At 42.4% G+C, this 14,191-nt stretch overlaps 1 protein-coding gene across 2 annotated transcripts; it reads right to left on the bottom strand.

Moving 5' to 3' along the window:
* On the bottom strand, positions 1-14,191 carry blvra (biliverdin reductase A). 2 transcript variants are annotated; one of them, XM_083991130.1, is made up of 7 exons: positions 14,093-14,191; positions 7,277-7,400; positions 5,978-6,097; positions 4,994-5,091; positions 4,697-4,804; positions 2,789-2,954; positions 1-514 (listed from the first exon to the last, which is right to left on the bottom strand). In XM_083991130.1, exons 2-7 carry the CDS (start codon positions 7,393-7,395, stop codon positions 259-261), a joined length of 867 nt encoding a protein of 288 aa, XP_083847256.1. In that variant the 5' UTR covers positions 7,396-7,400; positions 14,093-14,191; the 3' UTR covers positions 1-258. The 2 variants fall into 2 exon arrangements, with proteins under 2 accessions (XP_083847256.1, XP_083847255.1); XM_083991129.1 differs by lacking the exon at positions 14,093-14,191 and adding an exon at positions 11,250-11,321.

The following is a 14,191-nucleotide window of genomic DNA, read 5'->3' as shown; positions in this document are numbered from 1 at the left end:
CAAGATATTATATTTATTCATAAAACAAACAAAGCTTATTGAGCAGTCAGTAAACATAAGGCTGTGTGTCTGATAGAAGCGACAGAGCAGGAAGTGCAGCTCACTCCCTTTTTTCCAGTTGTCATGATGTTCTGTCTTCAAGCACTGATCACCTAGGGTGAATTTTCACAACTCACGACAAAACTTTAAGAGCACGGTGATGGATGATGTTGAAATGATATGAAGAGCTCTCATCTTCATAAACTGGAGGATCCCTGTTTAATTCTGACACAGCTGCTGTATCTTCTCTGCCAGGCCCAGGCAGTGCAGGACCCTCCCCCTCTCTTTCTGGAGCTCCTCAGGGCCAACGTGGCCCGCCAGCTTGGCAGAGAAGTGGACCAGGTCCTGCATGAAGAGGCCCACGGTGCCTCTGGGAGCGGGAGGGATCTGCGTCATGGTGCACGAGTCGAACCGGAAGTTGATGTTCTTGGCTCTGGGAAGGCCTGGTCCCCGCTCCTCAATCCACCTCAGAGGTCTGAAGGACACGGGAGAGAAGTTAGGTTGGAAACGTGCAGGATGCTGATGATGATAATATTTTTTATTGCGCATTCCACACACACACTACACAGTGTCAACATGTGAATCTTACAAGACACAATTGTGTGGAGCGCCAGGTCTCCCTAGAAGCTACTTAAAGGTATAATATGTAGGAATTCCCCCCATCTAGCCGTGCGGTTGCATATCGGAACGTATTCTTGATGTTGCATTCACGTGAAATCGGGCAGACGTCAGACAGACAACAGACGATTAGGCATTGCCCTGGTGTATCGGAAAATTTGGAAGATGGTGACAGCAGTCCAAACCCCCACACTGCCCGACATAATTGATGGAGTGAGTAGAGCTGTGAGCGCTCAGAGGGCCGGATTTACTAAAGGTTTGCGTGTATTAAAACGTGTGCAAACGTGATTGCACGCGCAAACACATGTGGAACCTGATCTACTACCCGGACGCACCCAGGATTGCGTCTCTCACACGGGCAAAATAGCACGTGCGATCCATTTAGCGTGTTTGCCTTGATGAATATGTAAATATGGGCGTTTCAGCCAGAACGTGCAAAATACTGGGAGTAGATGCAAATTGATTTATTTAGCGCATGCAATGTGATTTACCAAACCAGGAAGAGATTGCGGTGGCTGTTTTTGCGTCTTTATTCACCTCGTCTGAAAACCATGTAGCCTACTAACTGATACAACTTTGCCAAAACGTATGCGTTTATTGATTTGATACCTGTCAGAGCCCCATGATCTTACATCTCTGCATTTCCTCATGTCTGGGTAATTCTGTAATAGTTTTTCAGCCGTGTTAAAAGTCTTTTACGCGCCGTTACGCACGGGGCACGTCTGTCCTGCAGTGCGCTCCTCTCCTCTCCAGTACCTGGCTGCTCAGCTCCGTCTCTCAGTCCCGGTCCCGGACTGAGACACGTCACCGCTGCCTTCACCCGTCTTTGATCCCTCTGGTCAGTGGTCAGAGGGTTTAGATCCGTGTGTCCCACCTGAGCTCTCTATTAATCCACTCGATCATGGGCGACACACACACACACATATTATAGGTGTGTGATTGTCGCTGCAGCTGCTGCCTGTTCGTCACTATATGACGAGTTGGGCCCTGTAGCGATTTGTGTTTATTTATCTAAACAGAACGCGAGAGAGATGAACACACATGCTGTCATTGTATGCATCGGATCAAATGTCATTCTGTCCCTTCGTCCGTCCAGCTCTCTGTCCACTCTCTCCATGGCGGAAACGATTACCACGCGCAAAACCCTCATTTACATATTGCGGTTTGCACGTGTTTTCATTTAGCGGGTTACTCTTAGTAGATCACCTGTTTTGCGTGCACTAACCAAACTCGCAATATTATAGGGGGCGCAAACAATATAGCGCCCGTTATCTGGGATCTTAGTAAATCCGGCCCAGAATGTGGTTGTGAACCCATGTTGTCAATTGTGCTCATATGTGCTTATGTTGCTGGGTTCTTTTTCCTGTTCTCAAACTGTACTCCCCCCACAGAGCATAGTCTGGGAGCTGCTTTTTCCCCCTCCTCTTGTTTCTTCCCTTTCCTCCCCCCTCTTACCACTCAGTCATCCTGTTATGTCTTATTGTATGTATTGTATGCTGTATATGTACGAACGGGTTGATTGCTGTAATTTCGCTGTACGCTGTACTTATGTATAGTGACAATAAAGCTGATTCTGATTCTGAAATATGCATTATGCATATGCAATGTCTACATACATTTCCAGAACTGAAATCTGAACAATGGATAAAGCCCCTTTCAAAATTCTTGTTTTATTTTGTTGACATATTAGAGTCAAAAGTTTTCAATTTCGCTTTTTTTGTTTTTGTTTTTTGGGAATAAAATGTTGTATGAATGATATATCAACAATCCACTCTGTAAAAACCTTTAGAATACAGACAGGAATAAATAATGAGAAATAATGAGAAATCATGTGTTTTTGCAGCAAAACAACTGGCCAGGAAGGGGTTAAAAAGTGATTTTCATGTTTAGTCAAGACCCAGCCCTATGTATCACAAATATTTTGGGAGTAACTGATCTTCAATGTCTCTCACTGTAGGTAAACATTTCTGTTCAGGTGGTAGAAACTGAAGGGTCATCTGAGGGTTAACAGTAGTAATTACATCCCAGTCTGCAGGGGATTTACACATGTGGACAGGCAGACAGGTGCAGACAGCAGGTGACTGAACACTCAGATACATGATACGTGACACGTCTGTTTATCGTCTCTCACTTGTTGTCAGTGGTGAGCAGGTCCGCTGTCATCTTGCTGTGGTTATCGGGGCCGTCCTCCATGGTCGCTGTGGTTACCGACAGCTCGCCGAACAGCTCCACCAACCACGTGAGGCGAGCGATGCCGCTGAACGCTGGGAAACCGAAGCCGGGCTTCAGAGCTCCACCTGTCCACATCAGGCTGGCGTTAGTGTGAGTGGACATTAAAGGACAACTCCGGGCAAATTCAACTCGGGGCTGTGTTTTCCTAACATTTTAGGTCTAAAAGCCGGAATTTGAAGATTTTCAGTTTAATTGCTCCTGTTTTGCGGTAGTTGTGTCTGTCCCCGCATCGCCACGGCAGCGATGAATGGGAGCGGATTGAAGTTTCGCTGTTTAGGCTGTTAACATCCCTCAAAGCCGCAATTTTTTCCACAGACAGCGTCAGATGGCTACTCAAACATGCACCGAGAAGTTTATTTAACTAATTTTTAAAATCTAATTCAAAGTCTCGCGGAGTCTCGCGCAAGACCAAAGTTGATGTGCTCAGTGTGTTCACGTGCAGTCGGAAGCCCCCGTTTGTGTCATAAACACAGGAAAATCAACTCTTGACTTGCTTGAAGTAAACAAACTTCTCGGTGCATGTTTGAGTAGCCACCTGACGCTGTCTGTGGAAAAAAAACTGCAGCTTTGAGGGATGTAAACAGCCTAAACAGTGGAACTTCCATCCGCTCTCATTCATCGCTGCCGTGGCGATGCGGGGACAGACACAACTACCGCAAAACAGGAGCAATTAAACTGAACATCTTCAGATTCCTTCTTTTAGACCTAAAATGTTAGGAAAATACAGCCCTGAGTTGAATTTGCCCGGAATTCTCCTTTAACTCTTTCGCGACCATTGACGAGTTAACTCGTCACAGCCTGCCGAACGTTCACGACCATTGACGAGCAAACTCGTCAAAACCGTTTTTTTACAGATTACGATAATAGACACTCTGAGGTACCCTGTGTGTGAATATGGTAGTCCTCTGATATGTAAAACAGTTTTAAACTAAAATCAAAACATAATATTTTTTATAAACTGTGTGATCTTGGTTTTGTTTGAGTAATCGTTCTCCTTGAATGCTGCTCTGGGGACAGCGTGCAGCGCTGTGCGGCTGTCGGCTACAGTGTTGCGACTTTCTCGCTGAATCTGGCGACTTTCCAAACCCTCTTTTGACAAAAGCTACCGACGACAAATGTGGCGACTTTTACCGGTGCTGTTACAAACGTTTATGGTTTGGAGACTCGGATCTGAAAGCCCGTTATCACGGCTGTTTTCACGGCGCTGTGCAGCAGAGCGGGCGCTCTGCAGCGGGGGCTGTGACCGGCCGCCCCCGCCACAGAGCACTCATCGCCGGCCAGTCACACAGCAGTGTCCCGGAGCTGCTGCGCTGCAGCCAGAGACCCACACCGCTGCACCGCTGCTCTCCAGGCTGCCACACCCCCCAGATATGCCTACAAATATATTTATTTAGCCGTAGAAATGATTTGGGAGACATGCCACACTGCAGAGTACCGGTAAAATGAGCAGATTGCCACTTGACACAAAAGTGCGTTTTTCTCTGAAACTAGAGCGGGAGCTCCGTTTTTGGAGAAACCCAGCTCTCTTCTTCTACTTCGTCCTCACGAACGAAACGGCGGAAAAACTCGCCGTTTTTTCGTGGAGCACGTTGTAAAGTCACTCTTCAATCACGTGAAGACCGTTTGTTTCTAGGTGACGTACAGAGTTCGGTTCGACGTGAGATAAAAGGTAAACAAATAGCCAAAAACATGTGGTCCTGAGCGGATGTGCTGAGGAATTAGTGTGGTCGCGAAAGAGTTAATGAGACCTCTCTCACACACACACACACACACACTTGTGGGCCGACACACACTCCTTGTCTCTGACCTGTGAAGTGGAACGTGCCCTCCTGCAGCGTTTTGCCCTCCACCTCTTTCTTCAGCTGTTTGTAGTCCTCTGTCAGCAGCTCTATGTGTTCCTCATGGAGAACCACACCTGACACACACACACACACATACACACACCATCACTACACTGAGGATGATGATGACGTATGCTTGGGATGATGAGCTGCAGAACTGCAGGTATACACAGCCAGGTACTGATTACACACATGCTGGACATGCAGCCTGCAGGTGGACACACACCTGTCAGTGTGGACACACTGTTAGTCTCTACTATCACCTTTCTCCTTGGCCAGGTCCCACAGTTCCACAGCAGCCTGGTGCTTCAGGGTCATCGGATACTCCACACACACGTGTTTCCCTGCCTGCAGAAAAGTTCTGATGAGACAGGAGGAGTTCTCTGGGTCAAACAGGTGATACAGTGATAAACATAAGTAACAAGCCAACAGGCGCATTTACACAGTCAGCATACACACCAATCAGACCTTCGTCTTGTGTTAGCTTTCTGCTACCATCTCTTGTGTTAGGGTCGGTTTTGACCCGTATCTTAAATCAGCTGTAAAATACTTTTTTCATCCAATTTGTTTTTCATCTCTTGGTTACATTGTTAGGCTTCCTTATCCATGGAAATATTGGTTTTAATAGTTTTGGTGTGGGCCCCTGGGCATTTTTTGTTAGTATACCCCTTGGCTTCAATTGAACCTTCCTCTTGTCAGCTTTCTGCTACCATATGGTGTCAGTTTTGACCTGAGTCTTAAATCAGCTGTAAAACACAGTGAAAACGTATCATCCCATTTGTTTCTCATCTCTTGGTTACGTTGTTAGGCTTCCTCATCCATGAAAAGGTTGGTTTTGCACTCATGATTTCAGTTTGAACTCTCATTATTGTTTTTATTGTTATAACAGGGTCGAAACCTACCCAAACAACACAAATGTAAAATAGAAGATTTTCATGGGAAAAAAAATAAATCCATGCATATACGCGACTACCGAAACCATGGAAATGTAAACATAAAATTGTTAGGAAATTGTTGGGAATGTAAAGGGGAACTATGTAAGTCTGCTTACTTTTCTGTTTTTCTAATCCTGCTTAGTTTCTCTTTAATATAAGTTTCAGTTTACAACAATTTTCAGGGAGAAATTGGGGAACTATCTATCTTATATTGGTACCAATATTTTTGGCCATGAAAAGTGATTGATTTGCTCCTCCCCCTGAGCTATGTAGGTAGCACATCTGTTAGTATTCACTGTACACACAGCGTACCTGACACTGTCCTCATGTGAGACGTTCTCAGTGCAGATGAAGGCCACCTGGATGTCCTCTCTGCTCACAGCCTCCTCCACTGAGATCGGACTCACCCCCTGCTGAGGCTCCAGGCTCCTCCTGTGGACAGAGACACAGGGTGGAGGGGGGGGGGGGGGGGGGTACATTAGCAGGATATGTCAGAATGTGTGTTTTTTTTTATTAGAAAAGAAAATACTTTGATTTCTAACATTTTTAAAAGGCAGAATTTGTCTTTGGCTTACATGTGCAGGGAATCAAGAGCACTAAAAACACAACATATTACATCTATTAACAAAAGTCACAGAAAAAAAAAACATGTAGACAAGACACAATAATAGCTGTGTTAAAGGGATAGTTCACCTAAAATTCAAATTTCACTCATTATCTACTCACCCTCATGTCGACTAAGGGCTGGGAGAATTTTCAGTCCTCCGTGCCTTCTCTGAGTTACGGGGGGGGGGGTCCGCGCAGCAGTATTTGTCCATATAACGGTTGCAAATGGATACCACTTTTCTTCATAACAAAAAGACACACAAAAAAACATCCAAATACCTCCATAGTGCTCGTATGTAATGTCTCTCTTGTATTGAAGCCCCGACATGAGTAATTGTTCCGCCGGTCACAGGAAGAGCAGTGAACTGAGACACTGGGAGCTTCCGCTACAAACGAGCATAAAATATAGACTTATTTAATTTTTTTCTGAACAATTTCACATGTCGGGGCTTCAGTACAAGAGGGACATTGCAGACGAGCAGTATGGAGGTATTTGGATGTTTTTTGGTGTGTCTTTTTGGACGAAGAAAAGTGAGCTCCGTTCACAACTATTATATGGACAAATACTGCTGCGCGGACCCCCTCGTAACTCAGAGAAGGCACGGAGAACTCTGAAAATTCTCCCAGCCCTTAGTCGACATGAGCAGATAATGAGTGAAATTTGAATGTTGGGTGAACTATCCCTTTAACAGAAAATGAGCTATAGGGTTGAGAGAATAGATAGTTATAAAATATATAAAAAAAGATATTAGATATAAAATGTTTAGTAGTTTGCTGTTTCAGAGATTTTCCTCATTAAATAGTAAACACACCATACATTTTTTAATTATCGTTATACATATACAATGTTTTGTGATGTGTGATTTAATATAATCTTTAATTCTTAAAGCCTCCATCATCACATTTAACAGTAATATACTGTACATACTGTGTCCTGGTCATAGTTTGTCATAGCCTTTTGACCACAGAGTCAGTAGCTTGTGTCCACCTGAGCAGGTGGATTACCTGGATATGAAGCCTTTGACGCTGAGGTTCTCTGCAGGACTTCCAGGCAGTGGAGCCAACATGTCTCTGATTCTGACCCAGCCGGCTGTGCCGATGCCGACCACCACTGCTCCAAACATTCTGACTGAGACACACAGACACAGAGGAACAGATGAACTGGAGAAGTGAACCCTTTCATCAGTTAAAACCACAGTACAAGAGGCCATGTTCACATTTAGCCGGTTGTACAGTATATTATGCAAGACATGCATTTAGGAACTGTATGGAATGACGATTAATCCATATGGAAATGTAACAGAATTGTTACCAAAGGAGGTACAATTATTGGACCAGTGACTAATTAGGCTATAGTTTTTTGGATTGAGAGAAAGCGACCATTTAACCACCATGTATCCATGTTTCTAAATTCTCTGAGAAAGAACACTGGTCTCTTGTATAGAATATAATTATTCTCCCTTGTGTTGCAGAAAAATCCATATTGAGGCCACTTTATTTGATTATCGGACCGTGTCTAAGGTTGTGAAAAGGTGTGGACTATTTTCTGGTAAAATTCCAGAAAAGTTCATTTCAATCATGGGAAATTAAACTGGGGAATTTTGAAAATATTACTGGAACTGGTAACTGCAGGTAATTTAAACAAACTAGCCTATATTATATCCAAACATAAATATAAACAGTTTGTTTTGTCATCAGCAGATATTCATGCAAAAATAAAAACCATTAAAAAACATGACATGTCAACAGATTTATTTGTGAGTAGAACTTTAAAACTTGAATTCTTTGATTGGGTGTCCCCCACCCAATCAAGTAAAATTGATCAAATTGATCTTTTAATTTCTTCAGTGTTTTCTTTTAATATGAGTTCTAATCACACGTCAGCTGGTTGCATCACACTGCAGGAGCCAGCTGTTATAGTGAAAATGGCAGATCCAGGTTTTCTTACTGTGAACAGCCTACCGCATGGAACAACTCGCTGAATAAATATTCTAAAACTTTCTTCACTTTTATCCTTAGGATATTTAGTCACATGGCACTTTACTTCCAGTTGTTCCTGTTTGAGTTGATCTGGACACCTTTATTCTAACATTTCAATAATTGTTGTTATCTATTCTTACCTCTCTGTTGTTTTATGTCATGGCACCGTTTCTATTTTTACTTCCCTCACACTTTAACATCAGCTCAACATGGCTGTTTCTTGTATCTAGGAGCTTTAACTAATCCTTTGCTCAGCTACATTGAGGTCTCTACCTCAGAGTTTATAATGTAATAATATAATGTATAAAAAATAAAAAAAAATAAAAACCTTTGTTCATGCCAGAGGCAAATTTCTAGAGGTTTCCCAGAGGTTTTTTAATGAAACTGACGTTAGTTTAGGGGAAACTTAAATCATCCAATCCTGTTTAGTCCACCTCTTAATGTTATATTATATTCGTACAGGCACATCTATGAGAATATAATGGAAAAATTCAACAAGGGAGGGACGGTTGCAACTATTTCTCCAATCAGAAACATTCTAGAGTGAGGACAGAATGTTTCTCAAGAATAGAGAATTCACCAAGAATAGGGAAAACATGTTCAGCATCTGTTTCAGCTTGTACTGAGACAAAGTTGTTTCAGAGATATGAAAGTAGCTTTTTCCATGAACTGTATTTTGTCATACTGTCCTGACCTATGAGTGAACAGTTTTGTTTTCAAATTTCAAGAATTTGTATAAAATGTATAAAAATGTATAAAATTAAACATTTTTAGCTCAAAATAAGGCACAGTTTATCTATGTTATTCCTCATGATGAACAGAACAGCCAATTACACCATGAGAGACTAATGCTCAAGATAAACAAAATGATTCCCAAACATAACTTGTTGAGAAAATGAGAAAAACATTGTTGTTCTATGGGACAAAAAGGTTACATTTATTTGATGTCATAAACCATCTAAAAGTAGAATACATGTTTAATTAAAATATTTTGTATTGCAGAATTGTTCCATTCTTCTTGTCTCACACACTGAGCTATTGAGTTTTAATACCATCAAGGCCTCCAACTGTTCTTTGATAAACATAGGCTACTAAATAGCTAAATAAATAATACTATAGTATTATTGTAAAACAATGCATATTTTAGCAATACTTCTATGCTTATTGAGACAAAAAGCAAAAGTTAAAGCAGAAGTGAGTGATCCGGTCGTTTTCGCTAATGCTGCGTTCCAGGCAGGCTTTTGAAATCATAAATTACAGCTTCAAGTCACAACTTACGACTTTGTAGCGTTCCAGGCAACCCACTCGTGTTTTTCCGACCTGTTTTACCGGTGAAAGTCACTATAACGGCCACTCGTAACTTCCGACCGGTGAACTCGTACCAGTACGTCTTTTTGTACAGTCTATGTACCAGATCGAACTGGTACGACGTCACAGGTCGGAAAAAAACGAGTTTCCTTGAACGCACCATAACAGTCCTCGTCCCTACGTCGCCACATTCACGGCATCCCTTGGCTGCACACACAGCCCTGCATGCCGTTCTCTCTCCTCATTGGATAAAAACTGTAGGATACGATAAATGTTTTCTCCTCGACTCAGAGCAGAGCAGAGGGACTGACAGACCCGTGATTCAGACCAAACACTCTATGTAAGTGATTGCTGTCGGAAGGTATAACTATTTAAGACTTATATTAAAGCAGAAGTAAGTGATATATTTGTGTTAATATAAGTCTTAAATAGTTATATCTTCCGACAGCAATCACTTACATAGAGTGTTTAGACTGAAACACGGGTCTGTCAGTCACTCTGCTCTGCTCTGAGCCGAAGAGAAAACATTTATCGTATCCTACAGTTTTTATCCAATGAGGAGAGAGAACAGCATGCAGGGCTGTGTGTGCAGCCAAGGAACGCCGTGAATGTGGCGACGTAGGGACGAGGACTGTTATGGTGCGTTCAAGGAAACTCGTATTTTTCCGACCGTGAAGTGGTACCAGTTCGATCTGGTACGAGTTCACCTGTCAGAAGTTACGAGTGGCCGTTATAGTGACTTTCACCGGTAAAACAGGTCGGAAAAACACGAGTGGGTTGCCTGGAACGCTACAAAGTCGTAAGTTGTGACTTGAAGCTGTAATTTACGATTTCAAAAGCCTGCCTGGAACGCAGCATTAGCGAAAACGACCGGACCACTTACTTCTGCTTTAACACAAATATATCACTCACTTCTGCTTTAATGAGTGAAATTCAATGTGTGTTAATATGTTGCAACCATCCCTGATCTGTGTTGCAAGTGTCCCCAGGTTTGGGGTCAGTTGAAACTGAAACGAAACGTGCAGCCTATAAAACGTAGCCTCAAGTAAGGGCGATGTCAGTAATGGTAATGGCGTTATAAGGGTACTGTAACTTTTTGGATTATCCTACTGATCAGTGAAAAAAGTAGCGCCGTAAAGCCGGTCTTTTATTACGCCGTTATTCCCATCACTGACTGTCATGGAGAAGACTGACCTCCATCATGTTCTGCTTTCCTGAGATGCACCTACATGTTTGCAGAAATTCATAAAAAAAAAAAAAAAAAAAAGCTTTCTGTGTGAAAAAAAAAACACCTGACTTTTATCCTTCTATGCCACGTGAGACCAGGTCGAGATCAAAAACCACAAGGAAGAGGAAGGATAGTATTGGGAGGGACCAAATCATCCCACTTTCTATGGAAAAACGTGAGCACTTCAGGTCCACAGCTTCTATTGTGTGTCTGTGACCAATCACGTACATTCAGTGCCTCCGCAGCAGCGTTTTGCTGAGCACACAGACAATGAATGTAGGTGAAGCTGCCACAGCAGCACAGATGGAGGCAGCGTCGACACCGTCCCGTACGTCATAGGCTACATAATAGATGTAAATATTAGGTTTGAACCGAATGAAAATGTTTGTATTAGTCGTTTTAATGAGACTGAGACCTCCCGTGTGTAGGAGCTGTTTGTTGGGGACGCCCCCGCCTCCTTACCTGCTTTAGTACTGGTCACAGGTCGGGTCCAGCTGCTCCGCGGTGTGTCCCTCTGTTGTCCCCGGCACAAGTGACATACTTTAACTAATCCTTTGCTCAGCTACATTGAGGTCTCTACCTCAGAGTTTATAATGTAATAATATAATGTATAAAAAATAAAAAAAAATAAAAACCTTTGTTCATGCCAGAGGCAAATTTCTAGAGGTTTCCCAGAGGTTTTTTAATGAAACTGACGTTAGTTTAGGGGAAACTTAAATCATCCAATCCTGTTTAGTCCACCTCTTAATGTTATATTATATTCGTACAGGCACATCTATGAGAATATAATGGAAAAATTCAACAAGGGAGGGACGGTTGCAACTATTTCTCCAATCAGAAACATTCTAGAGTGAGGACAGAATGTTTCTCAAGAATAGAGAATTCACCAAGAATAGGGAAAACATGTTCAGCATCTGTTTCAGCTTGTACTGAGACAAAGTTGTTTCAGAGATATGAAAGTAGCTTTTTCCATGAACTGTATTTTGTCATACTGTCCTGACCTATGAGTGAACAGTTTTGTTTTCAAATTTCAAGAATTTGTATAAAATGTATAAAAATGTATAAAATTAAACATTTTTAGCTCAAAATAAGGCACAGTTTATCTATGTTATTCCTCATGATGAACAGAACAGCCAATTACACCATGAGAGACTAATGCTCAAGATAAACAAAATGATTCCCAAACATAACTTGTTGAGAAAATGAGAAAAACATTGTTGTTCTATGGGACAAAAAGGTTACATTTATTTGATGTCATAAACCATCTAAAAGTAGAATACATGTTTAATTAAAATATTTTGTATTGCAGAATTGTTCCATTCTTCTTGTCTCACACACTGAGCTATTGAGTTTTAATACCATCAAGGCCTCCAACTGTTCTTTGATAAACATAGGCTACTAAATAGCTAAATAAATAATACTATAGTATTATTGTAAAACAATGCATATTTTAGCAATACTTCTATGCTTATTGAGACAAAAAGCAAAAGTTAAAGCAGAAGTGAGTGATCCGGTCGTTTTCGCTAATGCTGCGTTCCAGGCAGGCTTTTGAAATCATAAATTACAGCTTCAAGTCACAACTTACGACTTTGTAGCGTTCCAGGCAACCCACTCGTGTTTTTCCGACCTGTTTTACCGGTGAAAGTCACTATAACGGCCACTCGTAACTTCCGACCGGTGAACTCGTACCAGTACGTCTTTTTGTACAGTCTATGTACCAGATCGAACTGGTACGACGTCACAGGTCGGAAAAAAACGAGTTTCCTTGAACGCACCATAACAGTCCTCGTCCCTACGTCGCCACATTCACGGCATCCCTTGGCTGCACACACAGCCCTGCATGCCGTTCTCTCTCCTCATTGGATAAAAACTGTAGGATACGATAAATGTTTTCTCCTCGACTCAGAGCAGAGCAGAGGGACTGACAGACCCGTGATTCAGACCAAACACTCTATGTAAGTGATTGCTGTCGGAAGGTATAACTATTTAAGACTTATATTAAAGCAGAAGTAAGTGATATATTTGTGTTAATATAAGTCTTAAATAGTTATATCTTCCGACAGCAATCACTTACATAGAGTGTTTAGACTGAAACACGGGTCTGTCAGTCACTCTGCTCTGCTCTGAGCCGAAGAGAAAACATTTATCGTATCCTACAGTTTTTATCCAATGAGGAGAGAGAACAGCATGCAGGGCTGTGTGTGCAGCCAAGGAACGCCGTGAATGTGGCGACGTAGGGACGAGGACTGTTATGGTGCGTTCAAGGAAACTCGTATTTTTCCGACCGTGAAGTGGTACCAGTTCGATCTGGTACGAGTTCACCTGTCAGAAGTTACGAGTGGCCGTTATAGTGACTTTCACCGGTAAAACAGGTCGGAAAAACACGAGTGGGTTGCCTGGAACGCTACAAAGTCGTAAGTTGTGACTTGAAGCTGTAATTTACGATTTCAAAAGCCTGCCTGGAACGCAGCATTAGCGAAAACGACCGGACCACTTACTTCTGCTTTAACACAAATATATCACTCACTTCTGCTTTAATGAGTGAAATTCAATGTGTGTTAATATGTTGCAACCATCCCTGATCTGTGTTGCAAGTGTCCCCAGGTTTGGGGTCAGTTGAAACTGAAACGAAACGTGCAGCCTATAAAACGTAGCCTCAAGTAAGGGCGATGTCAGTAATGGTAATGGCGTTATAAGGGTACTGTAACTTTTTGGATTATCCTACTGATCAGTGAAAAAAGTAGCGCCGTAAAGCCGGTCTTTTATTACGCCGTTATTCCCATCACTGACTGTCATGGAGAAGACTGACCTCCATCATGTTCTGCTTTCCTGAGATGCACCTACATGTTTGCAGAAATTCATAAAAAAAAAAAAAAAAAAAAGCTTTCTGTGTGAAAAAAAAAACACCTGACTTTTATCCTTCTATGCCACGTGAGACCAGGTCGAGATCAAAAACCACAAGGAAGAGGAAGGATAGTATTGGGAGGGACCAAATCATCCCACTTTCTATGGAAAAACGTGAGCACTTCAGGTCCACAGCTTCTATTGTGTGTCTGTGACCAATCACGTACATTCAGTGCCTCCGCAGCAGCGTTTTGCTGAGCACACAGACAATGAATGTAGGTGAAGCTGCCACAGCAGCACAGATGGAGGCAGCGTCGACACCGTCCCGTACGTCATAGGCTACATAATAGATGTAAATATTAGGTTTGAACCGAATGAAAATGTTTGTATTAGTCGTTTTAATGAGACTGAGACCTCCCGTGTGTAGGAGCTGTTTGTTGGGGACGCCCCCGCCTCCTTACCTGCTTTAGTACTGGTCACAGGTCGGGTCCAGCTGCTCCGCGGTGTGTCCCTCTGTTGTCCCCGGCACAAGTGACATAAGTCTCACATATCGTTGTCTA

Source organism: Trachurus trachurus (genome assembly GCF_905171665.1).
Source record: "Trachurus trachurus genome assembly, chromosome: 17".
NCBI lineage: Eukaryota > Metazoa > Chordata > Actinopteri > Carangiformes > Carangidae > Trachurus > Trachurus trachurus.
Note: the sequence above shows the minus strand (reverse complement) of the source record. Positions and strands in the feature narration are given on the sequence as shown.